General features: G+C 47.9%; 1 protein-coding gene across 2 annotated transcripts in view; it reads left to right on the top strand.

Moving 5' to 3' along the window:
* The window catches only part of IntS2 (integrator complex subunit 2), a 213,099-nt gene that overhangs the window by 26,720 nt on the left and 166,339 nt on the right, over positions 1–20,040 (top strand). For both annotated transcript variants that reach the window (XM_068383054.1, XM_068383055.1), the window contains exons 2-3: positions 1,223–1,364; positions 19,779–19,995. In XM_068383054.1, the coding sequence (XP_068239155.1) occupies positions 1,223–1,364; positions 19,779–19,995 (359 nt within the window). The remainder of the gene's footprint in view (positions 1–1,222; positions 1,365–19,778; positions 19,996–20,040) is intronic.

A 20,040-nucleotide genomic window follows, 5' to 3' on the forward strand; every position in this document is an offset into this window, starting at 1 on the left:
GTCTGGGGTGAATGTTGAGAATGACTGTCTCTTTCTTTCTTTCATCTCCCCCTCTCTTGGGGAACAGCACCCACGATCATATGCAAGCTGGTCTCAATTATCTGCAGATAAATCCACTTCCCTTGTGTAACCTAATATGGTAATAATACTTATAGCATCCCCATACCCCCTGGCAAGATGGGATTGGGTAACATCTATTGTTGATTCAAAAGATTCTTACGTTCTGAGAATCCTTACCTATACTAGTCACATTGCTAGTGTCACACAATCATACAGATTGCTAAGGCCGGTATCCGTGCATTGCACGGAATTTAGCAAGGTGTCAGGGTTTCTCCTTGTTACGTCTGGAGCTCATACGGGATAATCCCAGGTCAAATAGCAGCTAGTGGGTTGAGCTTCCACCCTCCTTATGGGTGTGAGTCATCCCAATAAATGGCAAAAGGGTTTGTATTGATTGTCGGAACAAATGACAAATTTGAAAGTAATTTTTATTTTTCCTGATGGTACAAATCTTGAGCTAATTATACAAATTGGCCTGCTATCACCTGTCCCCTAATAAGTCCTGCCTGCAATCAAAATTAACAAGACAATACTGGTGTCTGTGAGGTGGGTAGCCGGCTACTCCATTCTGGCCTGCAAGGGAATGGTTTTCGGAAGTGATGGGCATGTGGATGGACTTCCCTAGAAGACTTCGGCAAGTCCAGATCTTCTCAAACAGCCCCACTTCGAGAGGTATCATCAAACCCCCCTTGCTCTCAAACTTACTTCCTTCAGACTGATTAGAAGCTTGTCAGATCTCGAGGCTTTTCGGCACAAGCGACGAAAGCTATCGCTAATTACAAATGGGGTAGTTACACCTTGGTAAAAATCTTATGGCTAGTCTTCCAGATTCGCCGAAAGTATATTCCTATAAATAGCTCCAGGTTTGCATTGTTAGGAAAAATGCAAATTACTTTCAAATTTGTCATTGTAGAGTCTTGCCATATACATTACCCACATACTGTAATATCCTGACTGTGATCTGAGCTGGTCATTTCAGGCTCAAGAAACTAATAATTTTTAAATGCAATGAAAATCTTAGGACAATTGGGAGGGCACTGTATGCTGGGACTGAGTACTCTGCTTCTCATAAGTCTTTTTATGAATGCTGATATCATAAGATTCAATTATAATGATTTCTAGAATTTATTTTTATTTTAATTTGATTTATTTCAATTCACAGGCAGAAACTTGGTGGAAGCACTCAGAGTGAAAGTGTACTTGTGCAGAATTTAACAGATGGACTTGCCTTGGAGTTTGAATGTTCAGATCCTACTCGTAGGTTGCGGCTGTTGTTATCAGAGTTGCTGCTTGTGATGGCTCAGGTAAGTTTTATTTTCTATACATAAAATAAACCTTTGACCTATAGGAGTGTGATTTTAGTGAAGCTGGAATGGCCATTAAGCTTTTCAATGAATTAACAGCTGGCTGTCGTGTGGCTGGTAGGCCACGCCCATCCAACAGGTAGCGCTACTTTCACTTTGATTTCAGCCATGGTGATGTACTAAGTACCTTCCGTACATCCTAGTTTGGCTAAGTTTATGCCTTTTAATCTTTCCAGATTGTCTGTTTTTTGCTTGTCCGTTGCTGATGTTGGCTCTTTGGGCAGACATGCGGCTTTAACCTAGCAAGTCCTGCCAAGGATGTGGCCAATATATGAGTAGAGCCGAATGGAACCTCATGAACTCAGGGGGCATGACTGCTCGTAGGCTTCCCCCTGTTCCAAGTGTAGGGAGTGGCCTCCTTTGCATATGGTGGGTTTTCAAAAAAGCAACAGCCAAGGAGATATTCGTTGTCATTGTCAACACCAAAACTGATGCCAAAGAAACTTTTGAGCTCCTTCATGCCTTTTTTAGGTGTAAAACTTACTTTTTGTTCCGTAACCGAAATACAAACCACGCTATTTACAAAGGGTATTACTTTTAGCATAGCTGAAATGGCGAGCCATTAGAATTTAACGAGGGTGTATTACCCCCGCGCTAGTTAGCGGGGGGTAGGGGAGTGGTAGCTAGCTACCCCTCCTCCCCCTCACACACAGGTGAATACTCACTTTCACTTTTGGCTCGGACTGTGACAGACGTCTCTGTCTTGGTCCTCGCTTGGCAGCCATTGTCTGTTTTGTCTTTACTTAATCGCTTACTTTTCATTTACTCAATATATATGTAAACATGTTTTCATGTTTGTATATGTATTTGAGTATAGAAATAAGTAAGTATTTCTCTCTCTCTCTCTCTCTTGAGGTCGTTCACCCTTTTACTACGTATTACTACGTCCTTGTAGCCTAGCTTCCTTTCCGTGTGGGGGGTGGCTACGCCGTACGTTTGTCTCAATTAGTTATGAATCTAATTGTAGTTGTTTTTTGTTTTTCAGCTTGTAGAACGATTCCTTTCGGGGTTTTCGTTCATTCTTTAGTGTTCATTCATTTTTAAATTACATAATTACATAGTTACATAATTATAATTGTTATAATTCTGTTTTGGTTACAGCTCTCCTTCCGCGAGTGTAAGTGGTTGTGAGGGCACGTGCCTGTTGGGTAATTCTTGTTCCTTTCCCTCGGGATTCCTCTTCGGAGCCTTCCCGGGGGAATGAATGTGTACTAATATTATTTGTTTTATTTTTTTACAGTTACCGATCTAGTTCGTTTCTGTAATATAGCAACGGTGTGAGCTGTCTGGTGGAGTCCTGGGGATTCGGCTGTTGCTGCCTCCCCCCTTGTATTTTCGTCAGGGGCGTGTCTCCTACTGGTAGTACTCCCGTGACGACGGACAGCTCTCCAGTTCATTTAGAATACTCAGGAGGCTTGCCTCCTTGGGCGGATAACTTTCCTTCCGAGGGAAGTTTTTCCTGTCCAGGCTTGAGTTTTTCCCCTTTTGGGGGGTTCTTCTCTTGCCTTTTTTTCGTGCAACTATGCTCTTGGTGCTGAGCGGTTGCACCTGCAGTTTCGCTCAAGGGGCTGGGCAACTGCAGGAGCTCCTCTTCGGAGGATTGCTCCTTTTAGGTCACTAGCTGACCAGTCTCTTCCACGAAGTGTTTCTCTTTCGTTCGCGAGAGAGTACACTCATAGAGACTCCTCTTCGGAGGTTTCTTCTGTTGCTGTTGCTGTTGCTGTTGGCCTCCCTCGCCGTAAGGCCCACCGTCCGCCTCGTCGTAAGGGCCTCTCATCTCCCTATAAGGGTGCTTGAGGCGCCTTTTTGGATCTCCGTTTGCAACCTACAACTGCTTTTTCTCGATCTTCCGCCTTGGTGCAGATGGACAGCAGTCTGATCTCGTCTTCCGACGGGCAACGGTCTTCCCGACGGACAACGGTCTTCCCGACGGACAGCGGTCTTCCGACGGACATCAGTCTCCCGGCGGACAACGATCCCTTCGGGGCAAAGGGTTGCCCCCACGGGGGTTCTTCCCTTGCGTGTCAGGGTTTTCCCTGCGCGCCCTTCTGCTCATCAGCGCTCTCCTGTTCGTCAGCGCTTTCAAGATGATCTTCCCTGCGGTTCCTGTTGGTTCCTGTTACACGCCCTGTGCGCCCACGTTCGCCCTCGCGATCTAGAACTTCGGTTCAGGTCAGGGTCAAGGACTCTTCTTCTTTGCGCAGGCTTCCACGCGTAGCCTTCTGCTCGTCAGCGATCATCAGCTCTCCAGCGATCATCAGCTCGTCAGCGATCATCAGCCCGCCAGCGATCTCCGGATCGCCCACGTGTGTTACAGCCGGCACGCCAACGTTCTCCAACACTTCTGAAGGAACATGGTTCGCCAGCTACTAGCTCACCTGCGCATGCTGATCGCCATCGCGCGACCCTCAACTGCGGATGCTGATCGCCATCGCGCGACCCTCAACTGCGGATGCTGATCGCCATCGCGCGACCCTCAACAGCGGATGCTGATCGCCATCGCGCGACCCTCAACTGCGGATGCTGATCGCCATCGCGCGACCCTCACCTGCGGATGCTGATCGCCATCGCGCGACCCTCAACTGCGGATGCTGATCGCCATCGCGCGACCCTCAACTGCGGATGCTGATCGCCATCGCACGACCCTCAACTGCGGATGCTGATCGCCATCGCGCGACCACACACCTGCGGATGCTGATCACCATCGCTCAACCCTGCGCATGCTGATCGCCATCGCGCGACCCTCAACTGCGTATGCTGTTCGCCATCACGCGATCGCCCACCTGCAGATGCTGTTCGCCATCGCGTGACCGCCAACCTGCGCATGCTGATCGCCATCGCGCGACCCTGGCATGCTGATCACCATCACGCGACCCTGCGCATACTGATCACCATCGCGCGACCCGGAGCATGCTGATCACTGCTCGCGATCGCTCACCTTCACATACTGCTCGCCAACGCACGATCGCTCACCTGCACATACTGCTCGACCATCGCGTCGGCATAACACAACGCGCCATCGCCAACCTGCGCGTTAGCTCTCACCAGCTCACCACCGATCGCTTGTTGATCCATATTGCCAGCGGTCCTCCTCGCCCACGCGGCAGCGCGTTTCCTCGCCATCGCGCTAATGCTTGCGTTCGCCGCCTCGGACTCGCTCTCATCCACCTGCCCACCCTCACGACCGCTCGCCCGCGCGACCGCTCGCCCATGCAACCGCGCGACCGCTCGCCCGTGCAACCGCCCGACCGCTCGCCCGCGCAACCGCTCGCCCGTGCAACCGCGCGACCACTCGCCTGCGCGCCCACACACCCTCGTGCCTGCACGTCTACGCTCATGCTCTTCAATGTTCGCCCACGCGCGAACCAACGGTTTTTTCCATCGCGCAGATGGATGGTGTTCCGTCGCGCGAACCTACAGTGTTTCTTCTCACAAATGTCGGCTTATTTCTTGCAGTATCCATTGCTCGTCTATGGGTTATCGCTCGCTGACCACCAGGAATTCCCGTCGCGCGAGCTCCAGGGCAATTGCGACCACGATTCCCAATGGGGTTTTCGCAGCATGACCAGCCTGGCGAGTTCTTCTGGAGCGTATTTCCAGAACACTGCCTCACGCCGTAAACACAGAGCATGGCACTTGCAAGAATGGAAAAACTTTAGGGAGATCTGAGCAACACTCCTCTATTCCTGAACCTGGGTTAGCCCTTCCCCGTCATTCCCTGGAAGGATTTTTGGCGGGGGGGCTTTCCGTTCGAGATTTCTCCATCGGACAAGGGGTGACTGCTTACCTCTTCCTCTGGGAGCTTATCAGGTTCTTTCCCTCCTCGGTTACGGCCCGAGGTTTGGTTCAAGGAAGCTACAGGAAGATCAAGGGTACTTTCCTCCTCTCGAGCTCAGGCACCTTGGCCTTTCGTCGTTAAGTATCTAACTTGCGGACAAGCTCGATGTTGTACCATCTGGACGCGCTGACTGAGGGCTTCCTTCTGGTGTCTCATCTGTGGAGGTCGACGACCTCAGACACCCTTCCATCCTTGAGAAGAGTTTGTTTGTGCCCAAGGACAGAGACTTAGACAGCTGCTGTGCGGAGTAAATCGATTTCCGGTTTCACTCCTCCAAGGCGCTTTCTTGCAGACTCTGCAGGGCTCCAGCGCCCTTTTCTTTCAACCACGTCGGCCTAAGTTATCGGCTACGACAACTGGGACAAGGTGTCCAATTGCAGTTTCCTCCTGTCAGGAACAGATGGCACGGGAGACTCCCCCGGGGGGGGCATAGTCCTAAAAGGAGTTCACGAACTCTAGGATTGCAGGTTTTTCGCTGGGAGGATGCTTAAGGTTACTCATCCGAATGACAGCTTCCCGATGCCCATTCCCGCACAATCTCTGTGAGTAGCCAAGGATATCGCGCCTGCCGTCTCTGTCAGCGAATTCAGTGTCTCTGAACCTCTATGCCATAGCGTCAGCAGAGTTGCCCGGTTGGGCAGAATGATCCATACCTTAGGCGAAGGTCTTCCTTAGGATCATCGACGGCTTCACCCCCGGCCCCCTCAGTCGATCCTTTCTTGTAAGGAAGGATATGAGAGGGGATGTCCATATTCGACCTCTCAGCCCTGATCAAGTTTGTCGAACAAACTTCGGCCAGCGTAGACCAGTAGAATCGATCAGACTGGTAACGAGGCGACAGGACTCCTTAAACCCTGGATCGGAAGGACGGGTACTTTCAGTTTCCATTCCATCCATCTTCCAGGGTGCTCGTCGAATTCAGCCTAGACTGCAAGTATTCCTGCTTATGATGCAGTGTGGCTATCCCGCCGTGGCATAGCAGGTTTGTTTCCCCAGAGAACTCTCCCTGCCTTCCTCTTGGCCGCTCAGGTGCAGGCTTCCGCCTCCTCTGCTGTTTGGAGGGCTGGTCAACTCCGGTAGGCTCGGGTTTCGACCTTCTTCAGCACCGGGACAAGCTTCCGGATGCTTACCATGAGTGTGGGCTCATGGTATTTTGCTTGGAGCCTTCTCTTCCTCTGCCTCAACATCTGGAGTATCTGGCCATGATATTGAGTCAACCGCCTTACCACATTGGAAACCCCGCTTCTCGTCCGTCCAGCGAGGTTAAGCAACGTCGGTACTTGGATGGGTGACCACCTGGGGACGCCAGATTCTGTTACCACATCCTCCGAGCCTTCCTTTCGGTTGACTGTGGCAAGACTGAGGAGAGTCGCAGTACCTGTTCTCAGTCAAGCAGAGCTTTCAGCCTTACCTTGGAACGTTTCCTAATTCTTCTTTCCTCATTGACCCGTCTATAGTCCGAACGGTCGCCTCAGGATAAGTTCCATGTGGGGCGATCCAAGTTCCGGTGGCTTCAGGCAATGTTTAACCGGACTCCCTGGCCCTATGGGACCAGCGGAACTATTAGACCTGCAATGGGTGTTGACCTATGGAGCCTCTTGATGGTAGTGGATATTCTCGTCCTTTCCCCACATTCTTGATGCGGTTCTCGGACTCGTCAAAGGAAAGGGGGGGGGGGCGCATGTTCCGGTCCAGGCCTACGGTCAAGACCTGAAGGATACCTCTCCATCATTCAGGCAGGCTTAGGGGCCTTAGTCTGGCCCCTCTTCAGATCCTACAGCTCCTGCCGAGTCGCCCCGTTGCGCGTCGACTTCATTCTAACCAGCAGGGGACGCATTTTCACACCTTCACATCTTGCAGTAGAGATACCGGGATGATTGAGATTCTCTCAATACCACCATCGGCTCTCTCATTCCAGGCAGGGGAATGTTTCTCTCAGACTATCCGAGCAGAGCCTCATAGAGAGAGTGTACCTTTGGGTCTTTGACCTTGGGTAACCAGCAAGTGCTGGTCTGGGGGACCTGATCGCGACAGCTTGGAACCTCAAGCTTCCGCTAGTCTTCCCCCCAGTCTCAGACCCCGAGACTCTGGCAAGATGCATTCCGGTGATGGTGGGACAACTTCGACGCCTGCGTCTTCCCTCCTTTTTCTCTGCGGACAATGGGTCTCAAAACCAGGTTGTCTGTCAACCTTTCAATGGGAGAGCTCCACTGGGACTATGCGCAGAACGGTTTCTGGACCCTCTGCTTCCCCTGACGGAACTCCCGGGAGAGCTTCTCCCACGGCGCAGACTACTCAAGCAACCACACTGCGACATCTCTCCCGAACTGGGGCGTCGCTTCGGCTTCATGCCTGGAGACACTACGCTTCCTCCTCTAGAAGAGACAACCCGCTACAGTCGCGTCATCTGCGATAGTCATCCACAGGGGTCTCCCAGGCAAAGTGAAGAGTCTAAGGTGGTTGGTGCCGTGGGAGATATACCTCTTCCCTTGAGGCCTCTTCTCCAGCAATAACGGTCTTATTGCCTTTCGGCGGGAGGAAACTCCTTTCCGCTCTCGGCAATGAAGCCTGTCGCTCAGCCTTTCCCTGACCTTCAGGCTTAAAGGAATAACTTTTTCCTGCCCGCTGGATCTATCCTCGCTCATGCGAAGCTACGATCGTCCCTGCCCTAGTCGGAGGAAGACCTCCAACTTGGAGCATGGCTCGGACTTTTAGTCCTTTAAGAGATCTTCTCAAGACCATTTTACGACAGGCCTCGGATTGTATTCCGCCTTGGGTCTTCTGCTCACTCTGGCCACGGCCAGTGTGTAAGCAATCTTCTTGGTCTCTTACTACTCCCCCCTTTCTAGGAAGAGGGGAAGGCAACATTCAGGCTCGCTCCTGAGTTGTTGGCTAGACTCAGAATCTGAGGGTCCCGGCCCTTCGGTCCGATTCATACAAGATTTCGAGTCTCCATTCTGTGTCTGATGTCCCAAGACCTTCTCTTTCTTGCCAGTAAGGAATGGAGAGGTTAGCGCTGGGAACAGCTGCAGTTTGTCCTCAGTTGCAGCCGATTTGGGAACACAAGGAGGACATGGGGGGAGAGTCACCAGTATACCTCTTCAGCCCGGACTCAAGGACATTCATCTCGACCTGTCTTCAGACCCTCCCCCGTCACGTCGCCCTACAGCACGATGTTGGATACATCGCAACGTCCCTCGCCTTCGAGTAATACTACTCTGTGACGCAGGTGCTACAAGCTGGAGTCTGGAAGCGTCTGATGACCTTCGCAGCCCGCTTCCTGCAGGGCGTGACCCACAGGAGTCTCGATACGTTTTCTATCGCTCTGTGGTGGCTACACAACAGCTGGTCTAACCTCAGGCTCCTTTTTGGACAGGTAGTAGAAGGTTGAGGGCATTGTTATCAGGTTTTAGTCTGCATGAACGAAAGAAGTATGTCTGGCCCTTACTTCTTTCTTCATCATCCCCTCTACGGGGAAGCAGCATCCTGGTCTCTGCATAGGTGACCTTGAACCTCTGCAGGTAAGCCATGCTTCCTTGTGTTCCGAGTATTGAGTCAATACTGTCGCGTCCCCCATACCCTGACGAGGTGGTATTGGGAACGTCCTAACCAAAACCAAGAGTTCCTTCTGGAACTCCAGGTCAACTGCCTAGGACGGGTCACACTTCTTCCTTCACACACAAGCTTACGTAGGCCACATGGTTCCTTGCGGAGCAAGGAACTTGTGAGGTGCAGGGACTCCTTTTCTCGAGTGCGACTCACTCGGATTCTGAGTCCCCGGGTAAAGCCAAAGACAGTATGGCTGGGGACTTTCCACCCTTCCTAAGGGATAAGTCACCCTTTGTAAATAGCGTGGTTTGTATTTCGGTTACGGAACAAATGACAAATTCGAAGATAATTTGTATTTTTCCTAACCATACAAACCTTAGCTATTTACACATATTTGCCCGCCAGCCCTGTCCCCCAAGACAAGTCCTACCTCTAAGTGAAAGTGAGTATTCACCTGTGTGTGAGGGGGAGGAGGGGTAGCTAGCTACCACTCCCCTACCCCCCCGCTAACTAGCGCGGGGGTAATACACCCTCGTTAAATTCTAATGGCTCGCCATTTCAGCTACGCTAAAAGTAATACCCTTTGTAAATAGCTAAGGTTTGTATGGTTAGGAAAAATACAAATTATCTTCGAATTTGTCATGTTTTCTACTTCCTCCCAGGCTGACTGTATCCGAGGATTGAAGAAGAGGGAGGGAGTTCTTTGAGTAAGACATGAGTATTCCCTTCCACTAGCAAAGGGAGTACCCTTGCCTCTCTCGCAAAGCATTCCTGCGGTTGTAACGGGTGTTGCCGACTTCAGGAAGGACCTGGATCTTGGTTTGCTGTGGCTGGCCCTTGGGATTGATTGTGCCTCTTTGGCAAAGAAACTTGAGGTTCCAGCAGCTGCTAGATGCCAGAAGTCTTCTCTTCCTGTGGTTGCTTCTTTCACTGTTCCACCTGTTTAGGAGACCTGTGTTATGTTACTTCCCAGTGTATGGTTGCCTTCTGCAGAGGAGTCTCCTTCATGTGCCACAGAGGGTTTGTCTACAATCAAGAAATCCTTGACTTCGGTGATGGAGAAGTGCCTGCGATTGTCTTCCCTCACCACTTTTCATGTTCCAGCGCTTTCTGCCTCAAATGCTGAACCTTGAGAGGAATTGCCTGTCCCCCTGAGGAAGATGAAGTCACGAAAGCACAGAATGACTGATCAGGAATCTCTTGAGATATCACCTACTTCCTCTGCATGGATTTGTGAGAATATCAGCGCTGTATCAAAGCTCTCTCCACAGGAAGGTATTTAGATATGAGATTCTAGGACTTGCATCCCTCCCTCCAGTACGAAGTCTCACCTGAGATCTGCAACAAGTTCTTTAGGTCAGAACTCAGTGCCTTATCCCTTTTCTGCCCAGGGACAACCCCGGGACGCCTCAGTGACACCTTCTCCGTACACTCAACTTCCTGACAAGGACAATCTTCATGGGCTACCATGATAAGTCCTCTGATCATTCTACTGGCTCTCATGAGCAGTAAGCACCTTCCCACACACACACGTGAAGATGGGTGCTTGTGGTCCTCGTTTTCTTGCATTTCCACGAGACAATCCTCCATTGGCACGAGGTCAAAGACCCCTCGTACAAAAGGATGATCTCCGTAAGACCATGCTCTGTGAGCTCTATCGTCCAGGTGACCATAATCTCCGAGACACAGTCCACAATAATGATCGCTTCAATGCTTTTCTCTGTGTGCACGATCGCCTCACCATGTTTCCCCACAAGCACACCTGTCTCTACTCTCATGATTGCCTTGATGTGCATCTCCACGAGCATCTCCAAAAGCACAATCATCACCATAATCACCTTCATGTGCAAGATGACCACAATTTCTGGAGGCTAAAGTTCCTCACTCAGTCTCCACAATCCCATTCCCCTGTACGACACCTTCTCATTCCCAGATGGAACGCACCCAATCCCCATATAATTCAGCGTTGAGTGATCCCTTTTCATCATTTAGTGTCACTCCATCTCATCCTTCATAGTCAAGGACACCTATTGCCGTCTCGAAGTCAGAGGGCAGGCGTGTGAAAGGAGGCTCAACCTCAGAACTGCAATCTCCGTCCTCTCCTTTCTTTGTGAATTACCGACCTGACACTGTCATCAGTCTGGTTTGAAGATACTTCAAAAAGAAGGATGAACTTTTTGTAGTTCATGTTACGTCTTCCCTTCAGGTGAGAGGAGAGAAGTCTTTGTACTGGAACCCTTTAACCCGCGATTCAGGTTCGCTGAGAGTAGGCTGAAAATACCAAGACGAAGCCCACCTTTCTCATGGTTTCTTGTCCCTTTTAGCTAGTTCATTAACCTCAAAGAGGCTTCCATCAAACCCATGAGAACAGTTGATTGACACTTCGACACCCCTCAAGGAACGAGGCCTGCCCTTGAATTTCCATGGTCAGTCCATGCATGGAATGCCTTGGTCAGGGGGAATTTGCAGGTCCCTGAGCCTAAGAATTTATTTTGCTCGAGCCTCTCCATCAACATCCTGCTTCCTTTCCTGTTTCGGCAGCAAAGATTCTATGCACCCGAAGAAGAGGTACCCCCACCTCTTTTGATAGATCCAGCAACAGCAGCACTGACGATAAGCACCACTGCAGGCACGTTCAAATACAATGGCATTGTATGGAAGCTGCTTCCATGGCCAGCCTGCAAGCCACAATTGGATTGACCACTTGTCTGGAGCACTTGCGTACTTTGTTTGATCTCAGGATTTGGCTAATCCATAGACAAAGAGTACAATAACTTTATCCTCATGGGAGCAAAGGTGGTAATGTACCTTGCACATCAGTAGGCAAACCAGTTAGCAAATGGGTTTTAGAGAGGAGAGATGCAGTCACAGCATAGGTTTCCAGTCGGGTGGGACAGGTTGTAGCTCATTCCCTCTGAAATGCCCCTCTGAAATGCTTTGAGCCTTTACATGATGATGCTCTTCCAGAACACCATTGACAAATGGAGAAATGAGAGTCATGACTCCCTTATCCACAGAGCAGTAACCTTCAAGGGCTTTGGCTCTTCTAGATCAACTCTTAGCACTTTTTCATCACAACCCAGCAAATCAGCGATGAAGAAGCCAGTGACAAGGGGCAGATCGCTATCTATGGCTGCAAGACCTACCACATTGAGAAAGGGCGGGGTCTATGTTCCCTCTTTTCTTTAGAATCTTTAGCAATCGTCCACCAATCTCTGATGAAGACCTAGCCTAATACCTGTGACATCGTCATACTTAGATATTAAAGGAGGTAGGCGGGAGTCATGACATGTGCTCTTATAATGGACCAAAAATGCAGTTGGACACAGGAATTCCTAGCACAACTTGCTCCGAAGAAAAACATCTTGTCACTCCCTAACTACATGGGAATTTCCTGTGTGTAACTTTTTGGCTACTCGCTGTGCAGAAAGGGTGTGATAGGGTTCATTTCCTCAGAGTAAGGTGTGGCAGGAATTCCTGTGTCGAACTGTACATTGACACTTCTTGGATCAGTAACCAGCTAGTTTGGTTATACGGCTTCTATCAAAGGTCAAAGGTATGTATTACGTATAGGAACCAACACCCAACGGCCAGCTGTGTGTATTTACCTTGTTAAAAAGCTTGACACTCTTTCTAGCTTGACTTCTGGCTGAAGTCATGCTCATATTAAAGATCTCAGGTCTGTATGGTTAGGAAAAATACAAATACTGTGCTGTAGATTAGAAGATTTGTGATTTTGCATTGTAAATTTATGAAGTAAAGTACAGTATTGTTTTGTCTTCCTATGTATGGTAGGTCAAGGTCTAGTGGGTTGTTTTCATGTTCTCAAAGGTGTTTTTGAAGAATTGTTTGTTTCTATTTTGGATTCTCAATCTTGAAGCTTATTACTAAACAGTATTCTAGAAGTTTTATGCCTGCTGTGATCAAGTTGTGCAATGATCTTCCTAATCGGGTAATTAAATCGGTACAACTTCAAAAGTTCAAACTTGCAGTAAATATTTTTCTGTTGAACAGGCTGACATGAGTCACTTTTAATAGCTTATATGTGAAAGATCTGTTTTAATGTTACTATTGTTCTTTAAATATTTTATTTTAATTGTTCATTACATCTCTAATAGTTTATTTCCTTATTTCCTTTCCTCACTGGGATATTTTTCCCTGTTGGAGCCCTTCAGCTTATAGCATCCTGCTAGTAATGATAATAACATGCTAGAGGCCAGGCACTGGGATCTGTAAGGTCATTCAGCATTGTAATAAGTAGATATAAAAAAATTTATTTTAAGTATTTTTAAACTCCATGCACTCATAACACATTTTGAATAATGAACTGATTATATATAAATATAATTTTACTAAAGGGATTTCGTGTAGATACAGTACCCAACAAGATCTACATCAACATCTAAAATATCAGCAACTGATTTACCATCAAGATGGAATATCCGATGCTGGTATTTAAATTTTGAGTACCACACTAGACTGTGCTTAACAACCAACAGTAATGAGCACTCATTGGTGCATTGCTACAGCCTAGAATGTATATGTATAACTGATCCTCTATCTAGATAAATAACTTCAAACTAGGTTGCTCCTATTTTTGTGGTAGATAAGATGAAAAATTTTGTCATATATTTTAAGTTTCTTGGGTATGTGTAAAATGGTTGTAAATATTTAGAAAATTTTTTCATTAAGAAATTAATTCTGCTATCTGCCACGTATGTGCTCATAAAAATACGGTACTCCAACTTTATATGGTATATAATGAACATGTTTAAAGTCTAGATAACAAAGGCCATTAAAACAAAGCTAATGAAATATAGATTAGTACAGCAGTAACAGTCACAAGTTTGTTCCCAGACTAACAAACCTTCCGTTATCTATTTATCTTTCGGCGGAGTTGGAAGGTAGCCATTAGACTAAAAGTGCAAGGTGGCAACGCTGCCTAACCACTGTAGTGTGTAGGCAGGGGGTGGTTGGGGGGTACCCAGCCACCTGTACAGTATCTACTTACACATCTGTGAATTACGTCAATTTTTTCTCTTAGCTTGTAGAAAATGGACGTCTCCTCTCTCCTCTTTAAGGCTGCCATTGACTTTGCTTATGTGCTTTGCTTTATCTTTTCCAGGTGTGACTGCTTCTTCCCTGAAGCTCCAATGCGAACGTGTTCTGGTCACAAGGGCACCGATTGTGGTACTTTCATGTCGTCAGATGATGCTTACCCTCACTCATTATTTCTGGCCTGCAAGGGTCATCGCTGTGAGTGGGGCCCGCCTTTTAACTAGTGTAGGGAGTTACCTGCCTCCCAGCAGAAGAAATTTGGGCACCGTATGAAGAAGAAGGCTAAGTGTGATCTTTTTCCCTCCGGGGCGAAGAAAGCGCGAGCCTCTTCTTCACGTATGCCTAAATCTCTTTCCAAAGCTCCTCCTAGCTTGCCTTCCTCCGGGGAACGATCGAGTGGGAGCGCAGACCTGATAACTCGTGGCAACCCTAGGATAATGGGGGATTGTTGCTTCCACTAGTGGAGCACCTTCACCTCCAGCCGGCGGGGAACCATTTTCATGTGCAGATGTGTTGCAGGCGTGGCCATCTTTCGGGGTTTCTGCTTCCCATTCAAAGGAAGTTTTGTTGCAACTCCATCAGCGTGGTGCTAGGAAGGATCTTTCTATTAAGCCTACAGCATCTTATGCTCTGGACATGTGCGAGGTCCACCTTTCAACATCTCCTGGCCTTTCCACAAGTGGATGAGCCGATCGCTTGTGTTGGCCCTTCCAACAGTCTCAATTCTGATGACGAACCCACTCGCCATCATGGTACTTCGTCGTCTACTAATCTACAGCCTTCTGTTCTTCCTCACGGGAATGGTTCCACCTCGCGAGCTAACCTTCTTCCAGCTGCAGGTAGTGATGATCTTCAAGCGGCGAGCATTCCATCTGCTAGCCGTTCACAAGGGCGAGACTCACAATCTTCTCATCCTTCGGAACAATCTACATCAGGACGTCGTTCACGGCGATCCGAAAATCATTTTAGAGATCGAAGGTCATCACGATCTCGGCGCTTTTCCTTGTGAAGGCATTCAAGCTTTAGAGCTTCACGCTCACAAGACCAAAGGTTATTATGGTCTCGGAGCTCTTCTTCTGGAAGGCGTTCTGACTCATGAGCTAAAAGCTCACGATTGCGAACTTCACGATCACAAGCTAGACGCTCTAGGTCTAGATCTAGACGCTCGCATTCTAGATCACAGGGTTGGCGCTCACGTTCAAGAGGGTTATGCTCACAATCAAGAGGGCTGCGCTCATGTTCACGAGGGCGGCGCTCACATTCACGAGGTCGACAATCACAATCACGAGGGCGACGTTCACAATCATGAGGCCAACGCTTTCATTCACGAGCTAATCACTCTAGACATTCACACCATTCCCGATCACGAGCAAGGCACTCACGATCATGAACAGAACATTCACAATCGAGGCCTAAGGTGCCCTTTTCACGAGGAAAAGGTTGATGTTCGCATTCAACAATCCCGTGACATTCCACCGTTTGTACCTCTCCTCAGCGACCTCCGACCGAACCTGATCTTTCTATTGAACAACCCTCAGAAAGGCATTTGGTTAAGCTACCTCCAGCGCCCTTTGCTACTTAGGGTGCTTTAGCTAAGTAAGTGTTTGCCTATGCGGCGCTCTCAAATGCTTTCCACTGAGGTGGCACGTTCTCCAACGCTTCAAGTTGCCCCGGTTCATCTCCTCTCATGTCAGGGCCACCCCTCACTTGCTCAAGTCAGGGCTACCCCTCGAATTCCTCTTGAGAGTTCGGAGTCAGGTTCCTCTCTCTGGTGTCTTGATCCCAGAAGAAAGATTACTCAAGGTAATGAGGCACAGCGATCTTCTCCATCTAGATTTGGTGCTGATAATAGGGTGCCTTCCACTGCACACCAATCTCTGGAATGCCTTCCCTTAACCCTGGTCAAGGCTAAGGATATTCTGACTATGTGGCAGAAGAGAAAGATGAGACACAACACAGCACCTCATGCTGATCTCATCGAGCCCCATGCGAGTAGGGATTTTGGTTCGCCTAGGGAAATCTCTATTCATTCCTTCCAGCCTCATCAGATAGAAGTGGTTCCCCTGGACCAACGTCTGGTGTCTAAATTACCTGCAGAGAAAGAATCCTTAGTTCCCGTGACTAGTGCATCAAAATCACCGTAAGTTCCAAATCCTTCCATTCTGGAGGCCCAATTTCCTCCTCCGAAAGAGTCGAAAGACTAAAATGGTACTTAAGAACACTAGGGGAAAGGGAGGCTCGTAGGATAGAGATGGATAGGAGGTCCCCTAAGGTAGGTCCCTCTCGCAACCCTTTTGATGACTTGGACCTACCCCAGGCTCCTATGGATGAGAGCTTGGAGGTAGACAATGTTTTGGACACGGACGAGAAATTTCTCCCAAGGGTAGCGAGTCCAAACTTCCATTCCGAACAGGAGCGTAGAGTGTCAGAGCATGCCTTCGAGCAGGTCCTAGCTTGCAAGAGGCCATAAATAAGCTGCAAGATCCTGGTACTACCTCCTAGCGATGCTTTTAGATGAGCTCTTCGGAACTCAGAGACCCCCTAAGACCAGCGCAATTCTGCCATGGTGGAAGGAATTGACAGCAGCCAGAAGGAAAACTATCTCCTGGATAGCAGGAATTTCTAGTTCCTCGAGAGCAGGTTCCTCTGCTAGGTCTCTTCCACTTCCTTTCCTTTTGCAAAGAAAGTTTTATGAGGTCGAGAATGAACCACACTCGACCTTGATTCTCGACCCCTCAGTAGAATCTCTTACTAGGAGTCTTCCTAATTAAACTTTTTCTTCCTTGAGAGCTTCACTTTTGGTTGCTGAGCTCCTCAACATAGAGCGAGGCACGAAGTACGCCATGCCGGAGGCTTCATAGTTTGACCTATGGTTGTGGTCTTTAGGCCACGTTGTGAGCTCCAAAAAACTTTTTAAGGAGTCCACAAGGAAGTCTTTGGAGTCCTTCCGGTTGTCAGGTACCCACATGCTTGAGTTTCTGTTGCACCACGCCGTCAACTTGTGGGCGAACGTCATCCTCAAGCGACTGGGTACCATCATTGGGAGGAATTTCACTCTCAAGGGTACCTCACTCTTTGTTCCAGAAGAGATAAAGTAGACAGCTGACATTGGAGAAAATCCCCCCAAGGATTCTCTCCTCCCAAGGGCCATAACTTCCTGGTCCTACGAAAGACCCTCACAGCCTTCCAGGAGTCTGCCTTGCACCTCTAACCCCTCAACTTCTCGGTCCTCTGGATCTTCAAAGGTGTCTAAGCGTCCCTTTCAGTACAAAGAGCAGAAGGCAAGAAAGAAAGTAAAGGGAGTGACCGAGGTGGCTGCTCCCGCTAGGGAGGGCAATCCTGACCTCCAAACACCAGTGGGAGAATGCCTGCAGTACCTTTTGCAGAGGTGGCAGCATCATGGGGCAGATCCCTGGATGATTGAGGTTATCGGCGTAGGGTATCGCGTCTTGTTCATTCAATCTCTTCCTCTGACTCGGGATCTAATTCTGTTTAGTTTCTATACGATGGAATCCGTAGAGGAGCTGGCCCCGTGGGGCGAAGTCCAGACAGTGCTGCAGAAGGGCACTCTTGGATGGGTCTCTAAGCTTCTACAATCGACTCTTTCTTTTGAAGAAGGTGTCTGGTGGCTAGAGACCAGTCATAGATCTCTTTCCCCTGAACAAGTTTGCCCAGTAGACTCCATTCAGAATGGAGATGGCAGACATAGTCTCCCAGGCTATAAATCCCAGGGACTTAATATGCACATTGGATCTCAAGGACGCATACTTCCAGATCCCAATCCATCCGTCTTCCAGGAAGTATCTCAGATTTATACATGAGAACAAAAGATACCAGTTCAAGGGTCTCTGCTTTGGTCTTGCGACACCTCAGGTCTTCACCAGGGTGTTCGCCCTAGTGTCACCTTGGGCTCACAAGAACGGCATTCGTCTTCTCAGATATCTCGATGATTGGCTGATTCTAGAAGACTCGGAGATGACCCTTCTGCATTACCGGGACATACGTCTAGTGTTTTTTCAGGATCTGGGAATCATGTTAGGTCTTGAGAAGTCATCACTGCTTCCATCTCAGAGACTGGTATATCTCGGTAGGATTATAGACACCAACAAACAGAAAGTCTGAACATCAGATGACATAGTACACAGGGGGAGAGAAGTGGCAAGACTCTTCCTCAGACGGGAAGATCTACCAGCCCTACAGTGGTTACATCTTTTAGGTCACTTAACCCCTCTTGTCTGTGTAGTTCCAAATGGATCAGGATCAGATCCCTGGAATGGCACCTGAAGTCCATGTGGAACCAACACTCAGACTCCCTGGACACTCTAATTCATATTACTCAGGACCAAGTGACAGACCTGCTATGTTGGGTGGCAGATGACTCAAAATCCTGGGGTACTGCACCCTAGATTCGGGCCCTTTCAGATTAAGAGTCTACATTCTGTAATCTATGACCCACATCAATTGTTACTATGCCCAGTGAGGAGTTTGACATATCTTGAACGCACTGCAACCACATGACCCCGTCTAAGATCTTTATTTGTTAGCTCAGGAAGGATTAAGAGGAGAGTTACTAAGGACACTATTTCAGCATGGATTTGCAAGGTCATAGACGGTGATTTAAATCCCAAACCTCCTCCAGCTCGAAGACGAAGAGCTCACGATTTCATGGGCATCAGTGTGTCCCTGGCATTCAAGCGCAACTTTTCCATGTTGCAGGTATTACAAGCGGGAGTTCGTAAGTGTCCAACAACCTTCACCGCTCACTATTTACAAGACGTGACCCACAGGAGACTCGATACGTTTACTATCAGTCCTGTGGTGGCTACTCAACAAGTGGTTTAAGAATACCTCAGGCTCCTTGTTGGACAAGTAGCAGATGGTTGAGGCATTGGTTACCAGGATTAAGTTTGGGATGAATGAGAGTACACTATGCCTGGCTTTTTTTCCTTTCTTCATCTTCCCGTCTCTTGGGGTATAGCGCCATGTGTCCCTCTGTAAGCTAGCTTCAACCTCTGCAGGTACTGAATGCCTTAAACATTCCTTATTCTCAGTTGCTTCTATATAAGTTGTTCCAGTCATCAATTACTTCTGACTGTTAACGTTTAAGCTTTCTTTATCATTCTTTTGTTAAGAAAAGTGAATATTTTTTCTTGTGTAACCTAGTATAGTCATGAATTAATATACTTGTACATGGCCCCATTGCTTCCTGCAAGGTAAACATTGGGAAATGTCGTTTGGTTTCAATTCCTATTTAAACTCGGATTGCTCTTACCTAGACGTTCATATGGAATCTCTCACAACTATTTCAGTTGCTCAGGCCGCTATCATTCTCACTTGATATTGATAAGCGAGGTGGCAAGATTTTCCTCAATTACAGTCGAATACTGTACTAGGTAAACCCGGGTCAATGACTAAGCCAGAAGTCGGACTTCTACCCTCCCAAGGGTGAGTCATCCACATAAATAACATAAGGTTTGTTAGTCTGGGAACAAATGACAAATTTGGAGATAATTGTATTTTTTCCTAACTAATACAAACCTGGAGTTATATATATAAATTGTCCCACCATCACCTATCCCCCAGTAGGTCGTGCCTGCAGTCAAAAGATTATGTAGTTCACTGATGTGTGAGTAGATGTAGGTGGCTGGGTACCCCCTAACCATCTCCTGCCTACCCACTACAGTGGTTAGGTAGGGTTGCCACCTCGCACTTCCAGCTCTGCCAAAAGATAATCCACATAAATAATTCCAGGTTTGTATTAGTTAGGAAAAAATACAAAGTATCTTCAAAATTGTCATTTTTCCTTATGGTGCAGTACAGTAATCAAAATGCATTATTCATTGGATAAATTGTATAGATTTATACTACATTTTTATTATTTCATTAATATAAATCTATTGTAATTCTAGATACGTGAACCACGCCAGGACTTTTATCATAAATCCTCAGAGTTGTTTGATAATCCCTGTTACTTAGAAGAAGTTAGCGATGTGTTGTGTATTGCGTTAGCGGAACTTCCGGCCTTGCTCCAGCCAGCAGAAGTAGCAGAGGCACTTCTTCACGTCACAAATGGTCCCACTCTTATAGCTCGGATGGTAGCTAACCAGCCTGATTGCTTCAGAGAAGGTAGAATTGATTTTGTTTATTTCAGGTGAAATTTTTCTTTTCTTT

Source organism: Palaemon carinicauda, chromosome 11 (genome assembly GCF_036898095.1).
Source record: "Palaemon carinicauda isolate YSFRI2023 chromosome 11, ASM3689809v2, whole genome shotgun sequence".
Taxonomy (NCBI): domain Eukaryota; kingdom Metazoa; phylum Arthropoda; class Malacostraca; order Decapoda; family Palaemonidae; genus Palaemon; species Palaemon carinicauda.